This window comes from Cetorhinus maximus, chromosome 9 (genome assembly GCF_964194155.1).
Source record: "Cetorhinus maximus chromosome 9, sCetMax3.hap1.1, whole genome shotgun sequence".
Lineage (NCBI taxonomy): Eukaryota > Metazoa > Chordata > Chondrichthyes > Lamniformes > Cetorhinidae > Cetorhinus > Cetorhinus maximus.
Genome location: NC_135887.1, coordinates 97551343 through 97576600, shown reverse-complemented (window position 1 = coordinate 97576600; position 25258 = coordinate 97551343). Strand labels below are relative to the sequence as shown.

General features: G+C 41.9%; 1 protein-coding gene across 7 annotated transcripts in view; it reads right to left on the bottom strand.

Moving 5' to 3' along the window:
* Positions 1–381: 381 nt before the first annotated feature.
* Positions 382–25258, bottom strand: part of LOC144684849 (uncharacterized) — a 48495-nt gene continuing 23618 nt past the window's right edge. The window contains exons 2-8 of one of the 7 annotated variants that reach the window (XM_078549161.1): positions 16390–16438; positions 15075–15146; positions 13397–13535; positions 6416–6524; positions 5409–5666; positions 3096–3218; positions 382–2543 (exon numbers count right to left, since the gene is read on the bottom strand). In XM_078549161.1, coding sequence (XP_078405287.1) covers positions 1162–2543; positions 3096–3218; positions 5409–5628 — 1725 coding nt within the window. In that variant the 5' untranslated portion in view covers positions 5629–5666; positions 6416–6524; positions 13397–13535; positions 15075–15146; positions 16390–16438 and the 3' untranslated portion in view covers positions 382–1161. Of the gene's footprint in view, positions 2544–3095; positions 3219–5408; positions 5667–6415; positions 10092–13396; positions 13536–15074; positions 15147–16389; positions 16439–25258 lie in introns of those variants that run through there. The other 6 variants (XM_078549162.1, XM_078549160.1, XM_078549164.1 and 3 more) reach the window with 6 other exon arrangements.

Below are 25258 nucleotides of genomic sequence, written 5' to 3'. Positions count from 1 at the left end.
CCAGCATCAGCCAGATCACACCATATAGATTACTGAAAATTTTAACAAGTATGGGAAAAGTGCCTTTACTGCAGAAACTATTTTAGAAATGTAAAGGGTCTCATAGCACTCAAAAAATGGGTGCTGCTGAGCCCAATCTCACCATTTATTCTTGCTTATGGAATGCATCCATTTTTCTCAAAGTCTCTTTAACATAGCCTCCTGCTTCATATGCTACACACATTCCATGTCTTGAGAATTTGTGTCAGTGCTGGGAAGAGCAAGAGACATCCATCATGTGGCAATTTTGACCTGGTAGCTGCTGGGTTTTGCTGTGATGTGACTAAGTTGCTGTTAAGACACATGTTGTGAAAGACATATGCCAAAGTAGTACAAGTGAAATTGTGTGAGCTTTGCACTTTTATGTACATCAGATTCGGTCTTCCATTAAGGTAATACTGTAGTTCAGAAAAGCAGGGCATTTGCAGCAGTGGGATACAATAGTATCTCAGTAATTAATATACAGGAGCTATTTTAATAGTTATTTGATGAACTAATGCATAGGAATTGAAAAATTATACGCAAGCACCTCCGAGAAAAGAGATGTACATTTCAGAAATGTAGGATTAAAAAAATTAAATTTTAAGGCAAGAAAACTTAGTGATACATTACAATTGTACATTCTGGCTCAGTGTTAAGTAGCACTGTTTTTTGCACTGTATTGCTGGGAAGGTCATTTTAGGTTAATGCATTTTTCTCATTAAAAACTTATTTTATTGCAAAATTCCTTTTTGATCAAAAATACACCAAGGACATTTTAAAAAATGAAACAGTGGCTGAAGCAGTATTTTTTTGTTGCAATCTAGCCAGAAGGAGGGCAGTCCCCAAAATATTTAATCAATATTAACAAACAGGAGTGCAATCAATTTTAAGATAGCCCAAATTAGAATCACAGTACCTGTTTTCAACATAGTAATATGCAGAAATTCATGAAGAATACTCAGGCAACTGATCCTCTGAAAGCCCCACAGAAGGTTCCAGAATGAGACAGTACTGTTTGACTTGTGGCACAAGTTGCTATTGATCCACACCATATTTTCTACTGATGTGCTTAGTTTGATGAAACGCTCCCATTACTGTAAAGAAGTGTTATGTTTCCTATATTTCTCACTTTCCTTTTTCTTACATATCTGACTCTGCATACATTCCATTTATTAAATAGTCCACTTGCATATAGTCTTTCCTTTTATAGCTTTCAAATGCTTTTTGAGCAAACAATAGAATACTCACTAAGAGAAACAGCAGCCCAAATATTAGTACAGTTATTAATGAAGTGGTATCAGCTAAATACTTGATTAGGGATCCAGCAGGCACCGAAGGAAAGATGTAATTCTTCCCATCATTAAAAGCAAGTGTAGTTCTGGATATTATTTCTGGTGGCTTTGATGCTCCTCCAGCCACTGTGGATGTGGGCATGGTTCCAGGGGTTGAACTACTCACTTTGGTTGTATCTCTTTGTTTCTGCTGCGTTATAGCTTCCTGTGTCGTCGACCCATTTGTTGGAATCATGGTCATCATAAGGGTTTTGGTGTTTGATTTGGAGGTTGATGATGGGGTTGATGGTTTCAAGGAATGCATTTGCTTTGTAGTAGTTTCAGGGAAAGTTTCAGAGGCAATTGAAGTACTATTGAGTTTTGTAGTTGATGCATTTGCCATTGTGGTTTGATTAACAGTTGTTGACGTAGTCTGCTGTCCAGTTGACATTGGTAGATTGTTTTTTGCTGAGCTAGTGGGGAGATGCATGGTATATTCAGTTGATGATGTGAATATCATTGGAGTTGGTTCAGTGGCATTTACTGATGAATTATTTGTAGTGAGGGCTGTTGTAATCACTGCATTTGTAGATAGAGAACCTGAAGTATTTGAAGCTGTCAATGTGACATTAACAGTTGTGGTTGTACTTGTGACTTCTTGTAACATTGTAGTTGTGGCTGTGGCTGTTTGGGTGACAGTTGGTGATACTGTAGCTGTGGTTGTACTGGTGACAGTTGGTGTTATTGTAGTTGTCGTTGTGGCTGTACTGGTGACAGCTGGTGTTACTGTAGTTGTCATTGTGGCTGTGGTTGTACTGGTGACAGCTGGTGTGGCTGTGATTGTACTGATGACAGCTGGTGTTATTGTAGTTGTCATTGTGGCTGCGGTTGTACTGGTGACAGCTGGTGTGGCTGTGATTGTACTGGTGACAGCTGGTGTTACTGTAGTTGCGATTGTGGCTGTGGTTGTACTGGTGACAGCTGGTGTGGCTGTGATTGTACTGTTGACAGCTGGTGTTACTGTAGTTGCGATTGTGGCTGTGGTTGTACTGGTGTCAGCTGGTGTTACTGTAGTCACGATTGTGGCTGTGGCTGTACTGGTGACAGCTGGTGCAGTGGTGATCGTTGATGACGCTGAAATTGTTACCTCTGATTTAGTTTTACTTTTTGGAGCGTCTCTTGGAAGCCTTTTATTAATTATTCTAGTCCTTTGTACACGATTTAAAAACATCTTGATTGGTAAACCTTGCCCTAGAAAACACAAAATAAACCTCAGTTAAAAATTTTTAGTAATACCATACACCTTCTCACTATTCCTGAATGGTTACTCAGAATGTTCACATACGACAGGTCTGCTTGGATGTTCAAGATCCTTCTACCCAACCCACATAAACAGCAAGTCAAACCAATGTAATTTTCAATACTGTGTATCATTGAAAAGAGCAATTGGAGGTTAACCATTTCCACACAGGACTGAACTACTTTGATTAACTTCTGCTGATTGTTATTGGCAGAGGTTTGCTTGTCCTTACAGTCAGGGAATAACATCATGCCCTCAAAGGCCAGAACAATAAAGCATAAAAATATACTTAATTTTAGAAAACGGACAAAAAGTGCAAATTACTTGGGAGGATCTATCATCCACGTAATCTGCATACAGTCAAAGGAAAAGAAAAACAAACTTATGAAAAGATTTCTGGACTTAAAATCAGAAACATTTTACATAGTTATCAGGGAATTGCCTATAGTCATTAACACGTGACAATTTTATACTTTTAAAAAGTAAATTGATTCTGTTCATACCTATTTGCAAAGCTTTAACATCTTCCACAGACACTCCTTTACAGGTCTGAATATCAAGACAGTGTAAATAAAAACAGAGGTTTTGTTTTTCTTCAATCACCACCCAGTTACACTTCAAGCCATCTGCAACAAAAGTTAGAAGAAAAACTTACACATCACGCACTGCTTTTAATTTACTAACGAATTCACACACAGATACTGTATCTACAATAAATTAAGGGCTAAAAATGGGTTTGAGATATTTTTTGGGTGCGATGGTTGTGGACAGAAGGATATATGCCATGGTTCCACCAGGGGGCCTGGAGGTTCTGATACCACCCTCGAAAGGGATTAATAGCAGGTAGCCACTGAGGACAATTTCTGGAGTCTAGGCCCGAGGAGCTGGCAGCTGTGCTATTAGAAGTCTATTGGTCTCATGTGGGTGGTCAAGATCAGTGAATGCATCTTCAGATGAAGGATTTGAAACTTGGATTGTTAACAACAGCTGATTTCCCTCAGGGGGCTGTTATGCTGTACCACCAGCCACTTTGAGCTTAGTCTGTGGATTGAGTCATGTTGAGAAAAGTGGGCACCAATAGGGTTAATGTGACAGCACAATAAGAACAGCTCAGTTGCTTTTTTGCTTTCATGGGATGTGATAGTCACTGGCAAGACCAACAATTGATAAGCAACAAATATTGGCTTTGACAGTGACGTTCACATCCCATGAAAGGATTAAAAAAAAGCAACATCACAAATCTTATTGATGTCACATAGCTCTACCGACTGATGTGACTGGACCATTCAAGGTCCATTCAACAAATTTGAAAGTCACTCACTGAAGATCAAGTGTTCAGCTGCAAGAAGGGCCCAGGACTAGCATTATTTAAAGGGCCAAGCACCCAACTTGCAGGTAAGGTGATGTTGAAGGACCTCTGTTATTGCAAAATGTCAGAAAGTACTCTAAGGTATTTTAGGTGTTGTTGTGGTGCGTTCCTGGATTTGTGGTATAGATTGTTGCTGCATCCTCACAGGGAGGGCAGAGGAGTGGGTGATCTGTCCACACAAAGGTATCGGGGCTGCAGTTACGGTATTAACTTTACTTAATACTCAAGCCTCCAAGCTTGATCTTCAAGGGGCGTGGCACTTTTCTTCACTTACCTTCCATACATTTCCAAGATTAGAGGTTGCTGGGTTCACAGGGGTCCTGTCTTGGAGGAGCTAAGAATCAAGCCTGAGGCCTGCTGCTTGGCAACGTTGTCCCTTCAACCCCTTATAGCAGTTGCTGCCCCACCAAAGACCAGAACTTATTGCCTGATACGCCCTCCTGCAATCTGGTTCTCTGCTATGACCAGACCTAAGTTCCAACCTTTAATCTATCATCGGGCCTGGTTGTGATGGGGAGGAGTGGTGAAGGGGTACAAGTGAGATTGGTTACTTAAAAAAAACATAGCCATATCAATTTTAAATAAATCAGGTTTCTCCAAGTCAGTGCCATAGAAATGTTTTAGGAAATACCATCTCCCCACCTTGACAGAATCCATCCCTGCCACTAGTGTCCCTCCCACCCACGACCAAACCCTATCCTCAGCACCTTTACCATACCCTGTTCCCATTCATCAACCTGCTGCACTTTGCTTTTGCCTCCATTGCCTCATCTGCACCCTACCTCCAATTGTCAACTTGTTCTAAAGATCAGTGACTCTCTCACCCAGTAAATGTATTAATATTTATTTCTGTTCACGCATTCTTTTTCATTGAGTGTACATTCTGATACTTCGTTAAAGTATAATTTAGGAAAAGAGGATTTGACTTTAAAGGGAAATGCATGTAAAATATCTATCATGAAAATGTCACGATAAAATTGGATTACTGTATAATAAAGTTTCATTTTCTGTATAAGAATTGTACATAGGTACATCTTTGGGATTATAAAAGGTCAAAATAATACAGAGCTGCTTTATTATGATGTGATATATATGTTCAGGTATTCAATTAGGTACCTCATAAGAGGTTTGTTACAACTAATTAAGTGTATAGTACAAGAGACAAAATGTAGTAGTACATTTTAAAAGACCGGAAAGGAAGAGTTTGGGTTAATGCATGCTCCTCGGATTGGTGTACACTAGGGGCACATTTTTATTCCTGATTTGGAGTTGAATTATCAATATCAAAATTTCATAATGACACAAATGTAGGGAGCTTAGCAAATGCTGAGGAGGAATGCAAATGACTTCAGGAGGTGATACACAGGTTAGCAGAATGGCAGCAGTCAATAAAACAACCTGTGAGTATTCTCTTGCTCCCATATTTATCTACACTGACATACTTTACCTTGGTCTGCTACATTGTCACAAGTTAGGTTACATTCTTCTGCACCACTGACACGAAGGGACTTCAGCACTTTGATTCCATTATTTTGTAAATTATACATTGAGCTCGCAGGCAAAGAGGAAATGGATATGTAAAGAATCAGACCAAGAGTCGTCCACATTTTTGGGGATAATCCAAACAAAATCCTGGTTTGGCCAGAATTGCAGTGTAAAGGAGTCATTGGTACACTGATCCAATTCTGTTTGCTTTTTTCCAAATCTGAAAGAAAAATATATAAAAAAATATGGTTATAGAATTTTTTTTAAAATAATTTATCATCAGGGGGCCTGACAATCTGTATGTGAATCTCAGGCTGTGGAACAAGTTCAAATCTCAGCATTGATGAATATTTGATTGCGGTTAGTCCCAATGGGGGATCTTTTCTAGTTCTCAGCTTGGTTGCTTGCAAACAAGGTGGCTCACAGAACCAACTTACCCTTGTCTCTAACAGGAAGACAAAGAATCAATTTCACCCAGAAAATCACACCCGATGTCAAATGATTAGGAATGACACTAATAGCTGCCAAGGAAAGACTTGTGTACCTGATCATGGCTCCTTACTCCCATGGGGTTCTAATGCACCATGTCACCGCACTTGCTTTAAAACTACTTTTCTACAAAATATGCTGTTTTCTTTTGTTATTAAAAGAAGTATAACACGCAGATTGATAATGCATTTGTGTATTACAGCTACCGACACAACAGATAATATTTTAGGGGTAGCATTTCCTGGGGCGTTGGCGGTGGGGGTGTCTCCTAATCATCCACTGTAACTTTAGAAGAAGATCTGCAGAAACCCTTTAATCTTTACACTTTAAGCTAACCCAGCCTGGTTGGCAATGCTCCTTTTCACTATCAAAGCTTTTATATTAATTTCAGGTAAGTTTAAAAAGTGTCCAGGAGGCCCTTTCAATCCCCTTGAGCACTTCTTAAAACCTAGTTTGATACTGTATCGGTGTCAACCTCACCTCAGTCTTACAAGCTTCCTCCTCTTGGACCTTGACTCTGTATTTATTATGGAACATGTGTTGTTACTGTGCAGTGTTGATCTTGTAGTATAAGTGAGTGCAATTAAGTCTGGAAAATTGAAGTAAATTATAGTACAAAAAATAACTTTCTATGGAGCAGCTGGTCTCTTGGTTGAACCCACCATCTTCACAATAATAAAAGAAGATAAAGAAAAAACAAAAAAACTGAAACCACTGGAAAAACTGAAATAAACATAAAACTAGGGGAAATACTCAGCTGGTCAGTCAATATTTGTGGAGCAAAGGACAGCTGGGTAGTTGAATATCATGGTCATGGGATCTAATGAGGACCAGTGTGGCTCCATTAGCAAACAGAGTCTGTCCAAAAATATTCAAGGTCATGGCCAGAATATGTACAACAGTGTGTAGATATAAATGCTTGTACACTAAAAGCAATCTTAGTTGAATCAGTTATGGCTGCATAAGATGCTTCAACCTAGGCAATAAACAAGTTCATCTACGGTATAAATCATGCGGAAAAGAACTTGAAATAACTGAATTCAAAATAAGAGGTATCAGGAGCAGGCTTATTTCAAACAGCTCCTCTGGAGTCTAGAGATATGGGAATAGAACAGGAAAGTAGAATTGAGGAAGATCAGCCATAATTTTATTGAATGGTGGAACAGGTTTGAGGGGCCGAATGGCCTATTCCTATTTATTATGTTTTTGTGTTCTTTATATTTATAAAAACGCTAAGGTACATTCACAGCAAGCTATATTTTCATTGCTGCTGTACCCTTACTGATAGCTAGAAATTTTGACTATTTTTAATTTTGTGTCAAAATGCTGAGGGTGAAGAGCGTTAGCTGAGGATGAGTCAGGAGTTACACGAACTCAACTCGCCCAGTATTTAGACATTTTCGAAGTTAAAAGGATTTTGAAATTAAACTCTCTATGGACCATGCTGGGTCCTTTATACAATAATGTAACTGGCTGCTTCATACAATGTTTGGGCTGCATTTTTGTAAGACGCATATTTGGCGAAAGATGACTCAAAGCTCTAAGATCTAAATTAAACTGTCCTGAATTTGGCTTTTCAGGAATATATTTTCACAAATTTAAATTGAATTTCTTTGTACGTTAAAAGAACGTATGAAGACCAAAACCCTATTGTGCATTGGATTGTGCCACAGTGTACACCCATAATCTCACACAAGTTTTACCAATCTTGGAAATGTTGTGGAACCAGGACATAAGGTTTAATACTTCCTTATTAAAAAATGAAGTAAATAAAATTTAGTCAACAGGTGAGCCACCCCAAGCCTTTTGGCACACCTTCCAGCAGCTGGTCAAAAGGACAGAATATGCAGGAACCTGTCTATTCTAGCAGGGGAATAGTGCTCAGCATAGAGGAAGGGGTTAGGGAACAAGAACATTGCTTGAAGCTGTAATCGAGTTTCTGATCAGATTTGTCTGGAGTTTGATACTGTTTTGAGCACAAATTAATAGTTATGACTTTGTTTTTAAAGAAAAGGTACAGCAACTGTGTGAGTACAATTAACATACTTTAATTCAGCACTGCAGAGTTATCTTAAACACTTCAACTGTGTATGACTCAAGAGTGCCCCCAGCAGGAAAGCATAAATTCCCATCACAATCTTTACTAAAGTCAGCTTCCTGCTTTTGTGCCGCATCAAATGATCTCACCATTTCTCACTTAAGCCATTTGTCCACACAGGAAAATAATTCTTTATTCTCCTTCATCACGATGGAGAGTATTCTTCCAAAGCAAGATGATGTAAAATTCTGTGTAGGGTATGAGTGATATGTCACATTGCTTGGCCATCATCCAATAATGGACCAGCAGAAATTTCCTCTAATTAATTATCAGGAAGACTGACACCACTGTCTTCAGTCCCCGTCACAAACTCTGTTCCCTAACCAGTAATTCTAATGGTCCCTCTGACCAGTGCCTGAGGTTGCACTGGACCATTTTCAACCTCGGTATTCCACTTGACCCTGAGCTAAGTTTCTGACCCGACACCCTTTCTATCACCAAGATGCCTACTTTCACTTCTGTGACTATGGCTGTCTCCACCCATTCCCTCAGCTCCTCTGCTCCTGAAATATTCATCCATGCCATTTTTACTTCTAAGGCTTGAATATTACAATGCTCTTGTGCAGTCTTCAGTAAACTTTAGCTCATACAAAACACTGCTTCTCATATGCTAACTCACATTAAGTCCTATTCATCCATCATGTATGTGTTTATTGACCTAAGCTCTGGAATTCCCTCCCAAAACATCTGACTCTCTCTCCTCCTTTAAGAGGCTCCTTAAAAACTATCTCTTTTAACTATACCTTTGTTCACCTGTCCAAATATCTCCTTATGTGGCTCAGTGTTTGATAATGTTTGCTTGAAGCATCTTGGGATGTCTTATTAGGTTAAAGGTGCTACATAAATGCAAGTTGTTGTTGATGATGAAAGGAAAATGCTGAACAAACTAATGTGATAAAAGCTGTTCCACTTCATTCTGTTATTATGATCTGTCATCAGTATGGCCCTCCATTGCTATTAAACTGGAAAGTAGCTGCTAGAAATGGCACAGAACATGTCAAGGGAGTTTGGTTTACTTAAGATGCCATTAGTAGCTCAACACAGATAAAATGCTGCTGTCATTTCATGTCTTATATACATGAGGTGATTCAAACTTTAGTTTCCAATTGTAATATTAAAAAAAATTCATCATCACTTCACCAACACTCCCCCGACATCCTCAACATGCCTGCTGGCTCCATACACGTAGCTTTAGCTGGCGAGCTACAAGTCCAATTTGTAATCTTTACCCAAACAGCCACCATGCTATGAAATAAAATCACGGTCAACCAAATTAGCGTTGCCAATCCTGCAAGAGGGAAACAGCCATTTCTTTGAAGTTACCTCCTGAGGCAGACTGGTTGAAGATTGACTCAACCTGTTAAAAGAGGCAGTAAACTGGTTTGAGTTTCAAGCAACCTCAAAACTCAAGATCACTATAGATCAAACATGGTAAAATTCATTTATGAAATTTATTGGATCAGATTGGTGGTTAGAGAGACTTCTGGGCACACAAGACAGTAGTACTGTAGTTCAAGCTGGAAATGTTAATCTGCAGACATTATCTCATTGCTCTGGAGGCAATATCTTTAGTCTGGATACAGTATTGTGGCAGTTATGTTACTGACCTAGTAATACAGAAAACATGAATTCAAATCCCACCACTGCTGTTAAAGAATTTTAATTCTTTTTTAAAAATCTGGAAATAAAACATTTATTTCAGTAAAAGTCACCATGAAGCTGTCAGACTGTCATTCAGTAATTTCCTTTGGAGGAAGAAAGACTTGCATTTATACAGCTGTAACAAGGCTCTGCCCTTTATTTTTGAAAATATGATTTTTCACTTTCAACTGACTGGAACTTTTGCAATTTGAAATGAGACAGCAAACTGCTTAAAAATGCAAGGCCACATTCCAAGGTGAAGGTGAGAAACTAACAAATCACCCTCAGGGGAGTGTGAAGAAAGAGACATTTCCTATAATACAGACATGCATCAAAACTCATAACTGTCTCAAGAAGAGACATTAAAAATGCGAAGCACTGGATATTGAAACAATGGCTGCCACAGACAGACACACCCAAAACCTACTGGAATTACACAATGGTTTAAGTATTTCATGGCAAGGCTGCCAGCCACTAAAGAGAGATTGCAAGAGGAGGCAATGACGTACTGGTATTGTCGCTGGACTAGTAATCCAGAGACCCAGGATAATGCTCTGGGGACCCAGGTTTGAATCCCACCACAGCAGATGGTGGCATTTGAATTTGAAAAAAACGTCTGCAAAATCTGCATGAAACAATTGTCGATTGTTGTAATAAACCCCCATTTGGTTCACTGATGTCCCTACATGTGCGGCAGCAATGTGGTTGGCTCTTAAATGGCCTAGCAAACTGCTCAGTTGTTTAAAAACTCTACAAAGCCTCAAAAGGAATAAAACTGGACAAACCACCTTTTGACCCAGCAAAGCCCTCCTTAATAACATCTGGGGATTAGTGCCAAAATTAGGAGAGCTGTCTCACAGACTAGTCAAGCAACAGCCTGACACAGTCATCCTCAGGCAATCATGTCTTAATGTCCCAAACACCACCATCACCATCCCAGCAGAGGTAGCGGCACAGTGGTAAACAGTCAGGAGGGAGTTGCCCTGAGAGTCCTCAACATCAACTCTGGGCCCCATGAAGTCTCATGGCATCAAGTCAAACATGGCAAGGAAACCTCCTGCTGATTACCACGTACTGCCCTCCCTCAGCTGATGAATCAGTTGTTGAACACTACTTGGAAGAAGAACTGAGGGTGGCAAGGGTGCAAAATGTTCTCTGGGTGGGGGACTTCAATGTCCATCACCAAGAGTGCAGCAGCACCATTACTGACCGAGCCCTAAAGGACATAGCTGCTAGACTGGGTCTGTGGCAGATGATGAGGGAACCAGCAAGAGGTAAAAACCTACTTGACCTCATCCTTACCAACCTGCCTGTCACAGATGCATCTGTTCAAGACAGTATCGGTAGGCGTGACCACCGCACAGTCATTGTGGAGACAAAGTCCCGCCTTAACATTGAGGATACCCTTCATCCTGTTGTGTGGCACTACCACCGTGCTAAATGGGATAGATTTCAAACAGATCTAGCAACTCAAGACTGGGCATCCATGAGGCATTGTGGGTCATCAGCAGCAGCAGAACTGTACTCGAACACAATATATGACCTCATGGCCCAGCATGTCCCCCACTCTACCATTACCATCAAGCCAGGGGATCAACCCTGGTTCAATGAAGAGTGGAGGAGGGCATGCCAGGAGCAGCAGCAGGCTAAAAATGAGGTGTCAACCTGGTGAAGCTATAACACAGGACTACTTGCATGCCAAACAGCATAAGCAGCAAATGATAGACAGAGCTAAGCAATCCCACAACCAATTGATCAGATCTAAGTCCTGCCATATCCAGCTGTGAATGGTGGTGGACAATTAAACAACTCACTGGAGGAGGAGGAGGCTCCACAAATATCCCCATCCTCAATGATGGGGGAGCCCAGCATACCAGTTCAAAAGATAAAGCTGCAAAAGATAAAACTTGCTACAATCTTCAGCCAGAAGTGCCGAGTGTATGATTCATCTTGGCCTCCTCCGGAGGTCCCCAGCATCACAGATGCCAGTATTCAACCAATTCAATTCACTGATATGACATCAAGAAATGGCTGAAGGCACTGGATAGTGCAAAGGCTATGGGCACTGACAATATTTCGGCAATAGTACTGAAGACTTGCGCTCCAGAACTTGCCATGCCACTAGCCAAGTTGTTCCAGGACAGCTACAATACTGGCATCTACCTGGCTATGTGGAAAATTACCAAAGTATGCCCTGTACACAAAAAGCAGGACAAATCCAACCCGGCCAATTTCCGCTCCATCAGTCTACTCCCGATCATCAGTAAATTAGTGGAAGGGGTCAACAGTGCTATCAAGCGGCACTTGCTTAGCAATAACCTACTCACCGACGCCCAGCTTGGGTTCCGCCGCTCAGGTCCTGACCTCATTACAGCCTTGGTTCAAACATGGACAAAAGAGCTGAACTCCTGAGGTGAGGTGAGAGTGACTGCCCTTGACATCAAGGTTGCATTTGACTGAGTGTGGCATTAAGGAGCCCTAGCAAAACTGGAGTCAATGGGAATCAGGGGAATACTCTCCACTGGTTGAAGTCATAGCTAGCACAAAGGACGATGGTTGTGATTGTTGGAGGTCAGTTATCTCAGCTCCAGGGCATCACTGTAGGAGTTCCTCAGGTTAGTGTCCTCGGCCCAACCATCCTCAGCTGCTCCATCAATGACCTTCCTTCCATCATAAGGTCAGAAGTGGGGATGCTCGCTGATGGTTGCACATTGTTCAGCACCATTCGCAACTCCTCAGACTCCATGTCCAAATGCAGCAAGACCTGGACAATATCCAGGCTTGGGCTGACAAGTGGCAAGTAACATTCATGCCACACAGGTGCCAGGCAATGACCATCTCCAACAACAAAGAATCTAATCATCGCCCCTTGATGTTCAATGGCATTACCATCACTGAATACCCCACTATCAACATCCTGGGGTGTTACTATTGACCAGAAACTGAACTGGACTAGCCATATAAATACTGTGGCTACAAGAGCAGATCAGAGGCTAGGAGTCCTGTGACAAGTAACTCACCTCCTGACTCCCCAAAGCCTGTCCACCATCTACAAGGCACAAGTCAGGAGTGTGATGGAAGACTCCCCAATTGCCTGGATGAGTGCAGCTCCCACAACTCTCAAGAAGCTTGACACTATCTAGGACAAAGCCCACTTGATTGTTTGTGGATGTGGTGCCATTCACTCCCTCCACCACTGACACAGTAGCAGCAGTGTGTACCATCTACAAGTTGCATTGCAGGAACTCACTAAGGCTCCTTAGACAGCACCTTCTAAACCCACGACCACTGCCATCTAGAAGGACAAGGACAGCAGATAGATGGAAACACCACCACCTGCAAGTTCCCCTCCAACTCACTCACCATCCTGACTTGGAAACATATTTCTGTTCCTTCACAATCGCTGGGTCAAAATCTTGGAACTCCCTCCCTAATATTACTATGGGCGTGCCTACACCACATGGACTATTGCAGTTCAAGAAAGCAGCTCACCACCACCTTCTCAAGGGCAACTAGGGATGGGCAATAAATGCTGGCCCACATCCCATGAATGAATATAAAAAAAAGATGCTGGAATTTTGAAATATGAACAGAAAATGCTAGAAATACTCAGCAGGTCAGGCAGTATCTGTGGAGAGAAAAACAGAGTTAATGTTTCAGGTCAATGACCTTTTATCAAACCTAGAATGTTTTCTTTTGCTGGTTTGGATTTCAATACCTACCTTAATTTTTCTCTGATTCACCTCAGCTCATATCTCTATTGAACAGCACATACAGCAGGTCAACAATCAGTTCTCCAGAGTGGAGAACGGGTTAAGTTACTTTCCTGTCATGAAAATCTCCAAGGAAATGAAAGCTAAACTGTAGAAAACAGTTCAAGTTCAAACAGTGAATTTAAAAATGACATGGCTGCCAAACACAGAATACTCTTCCATTGTAAGTTTTGGCAATCTATTGATATAATTCTTTTTTTAATATAAAAGGCTTTGTGATTTGTATAGTAACAGCGCATGAAGGAGCAATAACCTTGTAATCTATCCACATAACTGACAACCCTGAGCCCTGGAACCATTCTTTGTAAATCTTTTACTTTTTGAATTCATACATGGGATGTGGGCGTCGTTTTTTAGGCCATCATTTATTGCCCATCCCTAATTGCCCATTACTTTCTTCACAGCCTTCCTAAAGCCTGGTGCCCAGAATTGGACACAATACTCCAGTTGAGGCTGAGGCAGTGTTTTATAAAGGTTCACCATAAATTCTATGAACTCTATGCCCTTATTTATAAAGCCCAGGATCCCATATACCTTATTAACCACTTTCTCAACCTGCCCTGTCACCTTCAGTGATTTGTACACAAATACCACTGGGTCCCTCTGTTCCTGCACAGACTTTAGATTTATACCCTTTACTTTATATTGCTTTCCACATTCTTCCTACCGAAGTGTAACACTTCACACTTCTCTGCATTAAATTTAATTTGTCTCGTGTCCTCCCATTCCACCAGTCTGCCCATCCTCTTGAAGCCTTTCACTCTCCTCATCACAGTTCACAATACTTTCAAGTTTTGTGTCATTTGCTAATTTTGAAATTGTGCCCTGCACATCCAAATCTAGGTCATTAACATAGATCAAGAAAAACAGTCCTAATACTGCCCCCAAAGAACCCAATGTAAACCTTCCTCCAGCCTGAAAAAAACATTAATTATACACTCTGTTCACTGTCACTCAGCTAACTTTGTATCCATGCTGCCCCTGTTCTTTTTATGTACTTTAACTATGGTGACAAGCCTGCTAAATGGCACTTTATCAAATGCCTTTTGGAAGTCCACTTGCACCACATCATCCACATTACCCTCATCAATCCTCTCTGTTACCTCATCAAAAAACTGAAGCAAGTTAGTTTAACAAAATTTGCCTTCAACAAAACTATGCTGGCTTTCCTTAATTAATTCATATTTCTCCAAGTGACTGTTAATTATGTGCTGGATTAACATTTCTAAAAGTTTTCCCACCACCAAGGTTAAAATGACTGGTATGTAGTTGTTGGGCTTATCCTTACACCAACAAAGGTGCAATATTTGCAATTCTTTCCAAATGGCTTGTTTAAGTCCAATTTCCTCCAAATAGCTAAATTTTCATTAATGAAATTTCCAAGTTGCCATTCATTACCATCAAGTTCTTATCAATGATATAGTTTGCTACATGGTCAACATTCTTACCTAAATTATATTGACTTCCTATTTACCAATTTTTATAGTTTTGCCATTTTCTTATTTTAATTTATAAATGGAGCAGAATGACAGATAGTCATCTAAATGCCAATCCACAATATCAACCCTTAGCTCTAACTGGGACATGGAGAAACCAGCACTACAAAAGTTTGAATACAAAATCTGACCAGTCTCCTGCAAACCAGCTTCCACATCACATGTAGGTTCACTAAGCAGGTATTTTGCACATTAGCTGGTGACTGGCGTGGGAGCAAAGAAAGAGAGGGGCTTAGTTAGAGTATCAGTGGGTGTCACCAATCTTCGACTAGCCTACATTTTCAATGAATGAATAATGTCAACCCTGCATTTGAACTTACATACAGAAAGAACAGAATTCGCGGAGGGGCATATTAGTGGGATGGTGAAAAAGGCATATGGGGCATTTGCCTTTATCAATTGAGGCATAGATTACAAAAGTAGGGAGGTTATGTTAGAGTTGTATAGAACCTTGGTGAGGCTACAGCTGGAGTACTGTGTGCAGTCCTGGTCGCCACATTATAGGAAGGATGTGATTGCACTGGAGGGGGTGCAGAGGAGATTCACCAGGATGTTGCCTGGGATGAAACATTTAAGTTATGAAGAGAGGTTGGATAGACTTGGGTTGTTTTTGCTGGAGCAGAGAAGACTGAGGGGCGACCTGATCGAAGTGTACAAGATTAGGAGGGGCATGGACAGGGTGGATAGGGAGCAGCTGTTCCCCTTAGTTGAAGGGTCAGTCATGAGGGGACACAAGTTCAAGGTGAGGGGCAGGAGGTTTAGGGGGGATGTGAGGAAAAACTTTTTTTACCCAGAGGGTGGTGATGGTCTGGAATGTGCTGCCTGGGAGGATGGTGGAGGCGGGTTGCCTCACATCCTTTAGAAAGTACCTGGATGAGCACTTGACACATCATAACATTCAAGGCTATGGGCCAAGTGCTGGTAAATGGGATTAAGTAGGTAGGTCAGGTGTTTCTCACGTGTCGGTGCAGACTAAATGGGCTGAAGGGCCTCTTCTGCACTGTGTGATTCTGTGACTCTGTGAATTCCAGTCAACAGTACTATTGGAGAGAGCCCAGGCAACATAATCAATATTTGAAGATGCAGCACCTGTAGTCTGTGCGGAATTTTCAAATCTGTATGGAATAGTAATATGGACTACAGGTTACCAAGATAAAGACAGAACTATGACAAGCAGTGAACAATTATTTTGGTGCCATTCTAGGTCTTAACTATTGAGAGACTGACAGCTGATCTCTAGGATTCTGAAATGGAGTAGGCCATCCTCACATTCTGTTCATCTATACAGCTTTGTACTGAATCCAGGAATAAAAAATGGGTTTGTGTCTTCCTGGAAGCCTACCAAAAAGATAAAGTGGAGCACCACTAGTCCTACCTAGTCCTTTACAAATAGTAATTAATTCATTACAGGACAAGTTTGTTTTAAGCATTTTATAATATACTCACAGGTTTACTTCGGTTTAGATGACTGTAGGAATCTTTCATCCGCCTTATTCTTTAACAACAAGAGAAAAAAAGTCAGTTGTTTTCACAAACAGAAGAATTCATAAATACTGCGTTGCTCATCAATCCTGGTGACATTGGAGGGGTCATAGAACTGCAGGTTGGTGATGCAGCTACTAAAGAGGCTGCTTACCATCCAGAGATAGTATATTGCCTAATCAGGTTCCTAGAATATGGTAAAGTTGTTCTTATTTTCTGTTGAGCCCAAGTCTAATTAAATTTTAAAAGCCTACATATCTAATACTTAAAGCTTATAAATGAAATTCCAATGTGACAACAAATCTTATTTGTAACTGAGTATGAAGAGGCATTAGAGTCTTTAAAGATCATTTTGTTAATGGGATGTGAGCATTACTGGCAAGGGCAGTATTTTTTGCTTATCCCTAATTGCCCTTGAGAAGGTGGTGGTGAGCTGCCTTCTTGAACCGCTGCAGTCCATGGAGTGTAAATACACCCACAGTGCTCTTAGGCAGAGAGTTCCAGGATTTTGACCTGGTGACAGTGAAGGAATGCAATATAGTTCCAATTCAGGATGGGGTGTAGTTTGGAAGGGAACTTGCAGGTGGCGGTGCTTGCTGCCCTTGTCCTTTGAGGTGGTGGAGGTTGCGGGTTTGGAAGGTGCTGTTGAAGAAGACGGGCAGAATCATCCCAGATTTGCACTAAGTGCAGTAACGGGTGGGTAAAACGATGTGTTACCCGCCGGCCGCAATGGCGGGTTTTCATGCCATATTGTCCCAAACCCGTCTTTTTTTTATTTTTGCATTCTTGAGAAACACGCTGTTTCAATGGCGGGCGGGTTCTCATTCGCCCGCCACTGTCACCTCACCACTTCATTAAACCAGGCACCATATTTAAAGTCCAGCCACGCGCACACATCTCAGTGCTTCCAGCCCAGGACTACTGCAGGGAAGATGTCCATGAAAGGCAAAAAGACTGCAGCGCCCAGGTTTAGTGACACATCACTGGAATGCCTTTTGGACATTGTGGAGGCCCGCCGCGATGTCCTCTTCCCCCGCTCTGGCCGCAGGATGGGCAGCAGCATGACCAAACAGGCTTGGGAGGCAGTGGCAACGGTGATCAGTGCCAATGCTGCACAGAAGAGGTTGGCCACCCAATGCAGATAGAGGAGAATGATCTCATCAGTGCAGCCAGGGTATGGCAACCATCTCATCACTCTAAACTCTCATACTCAAACTCTCATACACATTCACTGGCATCTCACTCACCGCCAGCTCAAGGGACATCACCACCCATTCTCACACACACAAACCCTCACATGTTCATCTGGCTTCATCTCCTCTGGAGACTGGCTCCTCAGCCCTCGCCATCTTGAGGCCACTTGCACAGATCAACATGTGCCCCAACCCACACACCCTGGCTTACACTCCTTCCCCAGTACAGCCCTCGTCCTCTTCCCTTGCCTGAGGCCACTTCTCCCCCTTCGCCAAGCAAGCCCTAGCCCTGCAGCCATTGAAAAGCCACCCACAAATGGCTGGTCTGGTAGGTAGAGACCTGCCATGAGCCTCCCTAAAAGTGATGTGGTGGTGTGTGTGAAGCCTGGTGCTGAAGACCACAAGTGCTGACTGAAGCAAGGTAGGCAAACAAACCTTGAAGTCCCAAACAAAGTGCAGCCTGCCAGGTGCACGTTGCTTATGTGCCGTTGTGAAACACATCGGCGTGTTTTCCCACCTACATGGGCGGCCGAACCAGCAAGGGGGACAATTCCAGTGGGCAGGCCTAATAATGATATGCTGATGTATTACAATGAGGCTCCCAACATCCGATGACGGGGAACACGGCCATTGGTGAGCTGAGCAGACGATGGCAAACTGGTTTCACGCCGTCGTGAATCCGATCGTGCCATATTGTCCGCTCACACAACCGGACATGTCTGGTGCCAGCAGGCATGGAAAATCCCGGCTGATTGTTGAGTTGTGCATCTTGTATATGGTGCACACTGCTGTCATTGTGCGCTGGTGGTGGAGGGAGTGAATGTTCAAGGTGGTGAATGCTTTGTCCTGGATGGTGTCGAGTGTTGAGTATTGTTGGAGCTGCGCTCATCCAGACAAGTGGAGAGTCCCCAATCACACTCCTGACTTGAACCAGGTAGATGGTGGAGTCTCGGGAGTCAGGAGGTGAGTTACTCGCTGTAGAATTCCCAGCCTCTGACTGCTCTTGTACCCACAGTATTTAAATGTCTGATCCAGTTCAGTTTCTGGTCAAAGGTAACCTCTAGGATGTTGATAACAGGGAATTCAGCAGTGGTAATGCTGTTGAACATCAAAGGGAGATGGTTAGATTCTCTTTTGTTGGAGATTGTCATTGCCTTGCATTTGTATCACACTTGCCACATATCAGTCCAAGCCCAAATGTTGCCAAGGTCTTGCTGCGTGCAGACAAGGACTGCTTCAGTATCTGAGGAGTTGCGATTGTACCGAACATTGTGCAATCATCAGCGAACATTCTCACTTCTGACCTAAGATAAAAGCAAAATACTGCGGATGCTGGAAATCTGAAACAAAAACAAAAATAGCTGGAAAAACTCAGCAGGTCTGACAGCATCTGCGGAGAGGAATACAGTTAACCTTTCGAGTCCGTATGACTCTTCATCAGGACCGTTAACTATATTCCTATCCACAGATGCTGTCAGACCTGCTGAGTTTTTCCAGCTATTTTTGTTTTTGTCCCACTTCTGACCTGTTGCTAAACTTCTGGTCCATGCCAGTTATCGCTCATAGCTTCTGAGTGAAAATGTCAATTTTGTGCCGAAATGAAGCTAATTTTGTTTAGTTGAATCCAACCCACCAGCAACTGGCTCAAAGCCCTACTACTTCAAATATGAACCCCACAAGCCACCAATAATTACCCCTTCAATGCCACTTTCATTCTGGTTGTCTGGTCTGGATTTCAATTTGGGTCTTTGACATGAAAAGGCATTGTCCAATCCATTTCTGGGAAAAATTGATTTTTTTCATTGTGGTATCCTCCCTCAGACTATTTGATAGTGTTGAATCTGCTCCAGTTCAGTTCCACTGGATCAGTAGCCTTTGAGCAACTCCATCAAAGCGTGAGCATCGGAATGACTTCGCAGCTGAGCTTGATCCTAACCTCATCAGACATCCACACACAGCAGGGATCACTTAATAACTACTGGAAGCAGAAGCCCTTGTCCACCCCTGGAACACTGAAGATGTCTAATGCTGCTGCCTCAGGTGAAACGGCCGAGATCACCATAGTCCAGGCATCAAGTCTCACAACCTTCTGTAAGTATTAACGTTTGATTTTTAAAAATCTGCTAGTAAGTTTAACAGCAGTAAAAGCCCTTTAGATAAATTTATGTTTTTGAGTTAAAGCTTACATTTCTTTATGAATGGAATCAATTGACTGCTTCTGATCTCTATTCAGTGATCCTTGCTTTAGGTGAGTATTTGGGAGTGTTGGGTGAGGGCATGATCTGGTTTGGGTCCGATTCTTCCATGCATAACTAAGCCTCCTGAATTGACTGTCAAAGCTCACACATAGGGTAGAATCTTAACCATGTCAGGCAGGCTGGGTGGGAGCGGGCGGGGGCGGAGCCAATTGCCGCCCGCGATCGGCTGCACGCTGCCATTTTACGCGGGTGGGCCAATTAAGGCCCACCCAGCGTACGCACGGCCGTTAGCGCTCAGCGTACTGTGTGGGCAGGGGGAGGAGGGAGAGCCAGGGCCTGTGCTCTTTCATGCATGCACGCGAAAGAGTGCAGCAATCTCCCTGAGGCACGGAGCTGCCTCAGGGAGATTAAGTACATAATAAAAGTTTATAAATAATAAAGTTAAAAATTATTTAAACATGTCCCCTCAAGTGACAGTGTCACATGAGCTGGGACATGTTTGTGAAGTTTACCAGACTTATTTATTAATTTTATAAAACCTTCAGGAAATGTCATCCCGCCCGTGGATGAGTTTGTCTGGAAAACGCGAAGACGGCTTGGGCTCTTCGCCTGCCCGCCAACCTTAAGGTTGGACAGGCAGCGGTGTTAATCAGGTAAATTACTTTTTTAATGGCCCACCGAACAAAATGTCGAAATGACGCGCGATGATGTTGGGACACACGCCCGACGTCATCTCGTGTCATTTTATGCATCGGTGTGTCGGGCCCGCCCCCGAATGCCGACGGCATTATTCTGCCCATAATCTTAAATATTTTTACAATGTACCAAAGGATGCTTGGCACCCATCCAACAACACCCCAGCAAGGAATAGACACTTTCAAGGAGGGGAGGGGGGTAGGATGAATAGGTGCAAAAAGAGGGAAAATAATCCTCATGTTGTGGCGCACTACAGCTTTCGTGGAATCATACACCAAAGAAAGAGGCCATTTGGCCCATCATTCACATGCTGGTACTTATGTAGCTTTAATTCTATATTTAATTGCTTAATGCCACTAGCACATTACAATATTGATATTGTAAGGAACATATCTTTTTATTTCTGTTGGACTGTTGTAAAGAACATATCTTTTTATTTTCTGTTGGACTGTGGATTAAAATTACAATGGCTGCAGTTTGAAAGACATGCCCACTGGAACAGGATGAGAGATATATACAATGTTGCAGTCCTGGAACAGAGTATGCCATGAAATACAGGATGGTGCCAGAAATGAGTCCTGGACCAAGGGAGCTGCCTGGCAACAATGTTTTAATTGGCTCCTGACCAGGTGATCAGGTTTTCTGTGACAGCAGTGCAGCAGAATAGCTCCTAGCCTGAAAGGAACAAGACCTAAAACCTCTTTCTCCTGTGTGTGGAAGATTCCAGTAATTCCATAATATTAGCTAGCTGACTTTTTCTCCTCATATCTTTATAACCTGCTCTCTCTCTGACAACCCCTGTCAAGAGACAAAGGGGAAAAATCGCTGTTCGAGACATTAAAAGGCAAGTGCTCAACCAGTGAACTAAATACTGAAAGTCCTGGAAGACCACCTCGTGCCATCACCAAGAACTGAAAGGAATTTGGAAGACATCAATCAAAATCAACCCATCAAATCTTGTACTCTGGAATTGGTGCTATTGAACTGTTTTATCCCACCCTTAATATCCATGTTTTTGTGTGTCTTATGTGTCTTGTATGTGTGTGTATAGGGATTTAAGAAGGGGTAGAATTTAGGTTATAGAGTTAGAAATTAGCAGTTCATATTTCTTTCTTTTGCCACTGGTAAACAACAGTTTGTTCAAAAAACAGTTATTTACTTATTAAGTTTACAAACCCGGTGCTCGTATTCTGTTAACCTAAATTAAACAATTTGGTAGAATGGGGGCAATCTGGTGGTTTGATCAAACTTTTTCACACATGTCGCGGCTCGGGGAACAGTGGGGCTTGATAGTACCGTGCACTATCCCCAGTGAGTTGTGACAATATTCCTTAAATATATTACAAAAATACCAATCTTTCTTTAAATAAACTGTTGAAACCTAATTTTGGGAACATAAAATGTAAAACAACACAATACTTGCTAGATCTAAGCACAACAAAAGTGAATTAAAGTACAAAGTGCCCCATTGTTCCCATAGCTTGCAATCAAAAGCCTGGGTGTTGTTCCACTATAGAACCATAGGAAAGTTACGGCACAGAAAGAGGCCATTCAGCTCAGCTTGTCTGTGCCGGCCGAAAAATAAAAAATAAAAAAACCAGTCACCCATTCTAATCCCGCCTTCCAGCACCTGGTCCATAGCCTCACAGGTTATCGCAGTTTAGGTGCAGATCCAGGTACCTTTTAAATGAGTTGAGGGTTTCTGCCTTCACCACCAAACCAGCGAATTCCAGGCACACACCACCCTCTGGGTGAAGGAGTTTTCCCTCATTTCCCCTCTAATCATTCTACCAATCACTTTAAATCTGTGTCCCCCTGGTAGTTGACCTCTCCACTAGGTCCTTCCTGTCTACTCTATCTAAGCTAAATTGAAGATGGGATGACTATATACCTGGAGGAAGGGAAAATAATTAGAAGCAGCCAACATAGAGTTTGGAAAGGAAGGTCATGCTTGACAAAGCAGAACTGGAATCCCCCAAGGGTCTACATAGGCCCATTCCTATTTCTCATCTACGTGATGGCCCTTAGCAACATCATATGAAAACAGGCATTAGATTCCACATGTACGTTGACAATACACAGCTCTACCTCAGCACCACCTCTCTCGTCCCCTCCAATGCCTATGTTTTTTCACACTGCTTGTCTAAAATCCTGCATTGAATAAACAGAAATTTCCCCCAATTAAACATTCAGAAGATCAATGGCATAATTTTCAGCTGGCAGTACAATCTGCTCCTCACCCACTGATTCCATCCATCTTCCTGACCGTTGTCTGAGGCTGAACCAGGCTGTTCACAACCTTGGCGCCCTATTGGACCCCAGTTGAACTTCAAAACATAAATCCACTCCATTACCAAGACTGTCTACTTCCCCCCAGAATAATCGCCCATCTTTGCCCCTTTCTCAGCCCATTTGCTGCTGAAACTGTCATCCATGCTTGTTAGATCCAGGCTCGACTATTCCAATGATCTCTTCACTAGCTGCCTATCTTTCACCCTCCATAAACTTGAGCTCTTCCATGCTCCACTGCTGCCCATATCCTAACTTATAGCAAGTCCTCTTCTCTCATCATTCCTCTGGTCGCTGACTTACACTGAGGCATTTTGCGGACTGGGAGCCACATTCAAAATTCTCACCCTTGTGTTCAAATTTCTCTCTGGCCTCGCCCATCTCTATCTCTTCAACCTATTCCAGTCTTTGAAAATTCTGCATTCCTTGAATTCATGCCTTTTGTGCAACCCAATTTCCTCCTCTCCACCACTGGCAGCTACGCTTTCAGGTGTCTAGATCCCAAGCTTTGGAATTCCCTCTCTAAACATTTCCACCTCTCCACCTCTCTCTCCCTAACTTTGAGACGCTCCCTAAAACCTGCATTTCACAAAACATTTTTGATCACCTGTCCCAATATCTCCTTATGTAAGTTGGTGTCAAATTGTGTCTGATGAGGCTATGTTAAAGGCACTATCCAAATGCAACTTGTTGTTAATGCTATTGCCAGGCAGCATCATACCTTAAAATACAATTCTTTGCCAGCACACTTGAGGTTAATCCTTGTCTGGAAAGTTGTGACTAACTACATTGTCAACCTGGTGCAAGTAGGCAGAGTATTCTGTAGGCAGAGTATTCTTCCCTTGAGGCTGTAATAACAGCCAGCAGCCACCAGTATCAATTGTTTACAATGATGCACACATATATACCTGGATGCATCCTGATGGGCAGGATGTTGCTCTGCACTTAAAATCCTCAACACTGTTGAGTTCTTGATATCAACTATATTGCTGTATTGAAAAGTGATCCAGAACCTAGGGACATTGCCTTCCCTCCAAAAAGCATAACCATAAGGAACAGTTAATATGGATTACTTTCACATAACCTATAGTTAAAGCTGGGATTGGAATACTCTAGAAGCATATCTCCTAGTTACCCTCTCAGCTGTAAATTGTACACACCCAGGGAATGGTGAAAAAAATAGACTCAATTAAGATAAAAGCCAAATGCTTTTAGAATCGTGTAGAATGATAACATACATACAGTTCAAAAATTTGACTTGTTAAGAACAACATACATTAATATTTTGTCCTGGCCACTATTTCAAAAATATATCAGAAAGAAAAATACATCACACACACAAAATTATGAGATTTATGCTGACTGCACAAAGTGTGTACAGTATTTTTAAAAAGAATATTGCGCTGTTTTATGGGCCTGTGCTTATATTCAATGAGTCACTGAACATTTGCAGATACCACAAAGCAGCAAAAGGCATTCCACACTTGGGGATACACTTGTTTTAACCCATGTATGAAGTGATAAATTTTCATTAAAAGCTGTCCCGAAAAGCAAAACTGTTTTAAGTTCCATGGCTTGGTTTGTCCTGACAATATTTGTTTGAACACTGGGAACAAAAAGAATCAAGTCAATTTAGGTAAAAGTCGGTCAAAGCCAACTGAGATTCCTCATAGGCATAGGAATGGCCACACGCTGCTCACGGGCAATGAATACTGTTCTATTCTTTCTGTAGCCTCCACTATATATTGTGACCACAGAAAGGGAACCAAATATTGCATTCAGATGCGTAATTGTGTCAAAAAACCTGAATGAGTACATTAACCCATTTTAGCTATTTGAGACAGAATAGAAGAGAATAAAGGCACACATTAAAGCCAGTTTTAAATGCAATGCAGCTTATCTTTTACAAGGAAATTACACATTTTTAAACCCAGCTTTGTGTTTCAGACTGAATTCTGTGCAAATACATAATTTATATGGAAGGATAATTGCAGAAATTTCAAGATGAGAACCAACATCTGGTTTTACTAACCAGTAGGCACGGTCCCTATTTTATGCTTCAGTTACTTACACTGTGGGAATGATGTTTTTTTGAAAAAAAAAATTTAAATAATTTCCTCCAAACCAGCAAAGTAAGTTACAAAAAAAAAAGCACAAAATGTAATGAAACTTCCCGGCTTCATATAAATAATTAGTTACGTTAATTATGTTTTGTGCAAAAAAAAATGGCTTTGTGAGCAACCCATGCAGCAACACAGGTTATTGACTGCCTGCCTCGAGCCAGATGGCTTCAAGCTTCCAAAGCCTGTGTGTCACTTCAAAGCCAATTAGGAGGAGATATTTTCAGCTCTTAGTTGGTACATTTTGGTGAAAATAGAAATCTATTTGGTCAGGTTTATCCAACCCTTTATTAGCTGACAAGAAAGCAGCACGGGCAGTCATTCAAGAGAATTGCAC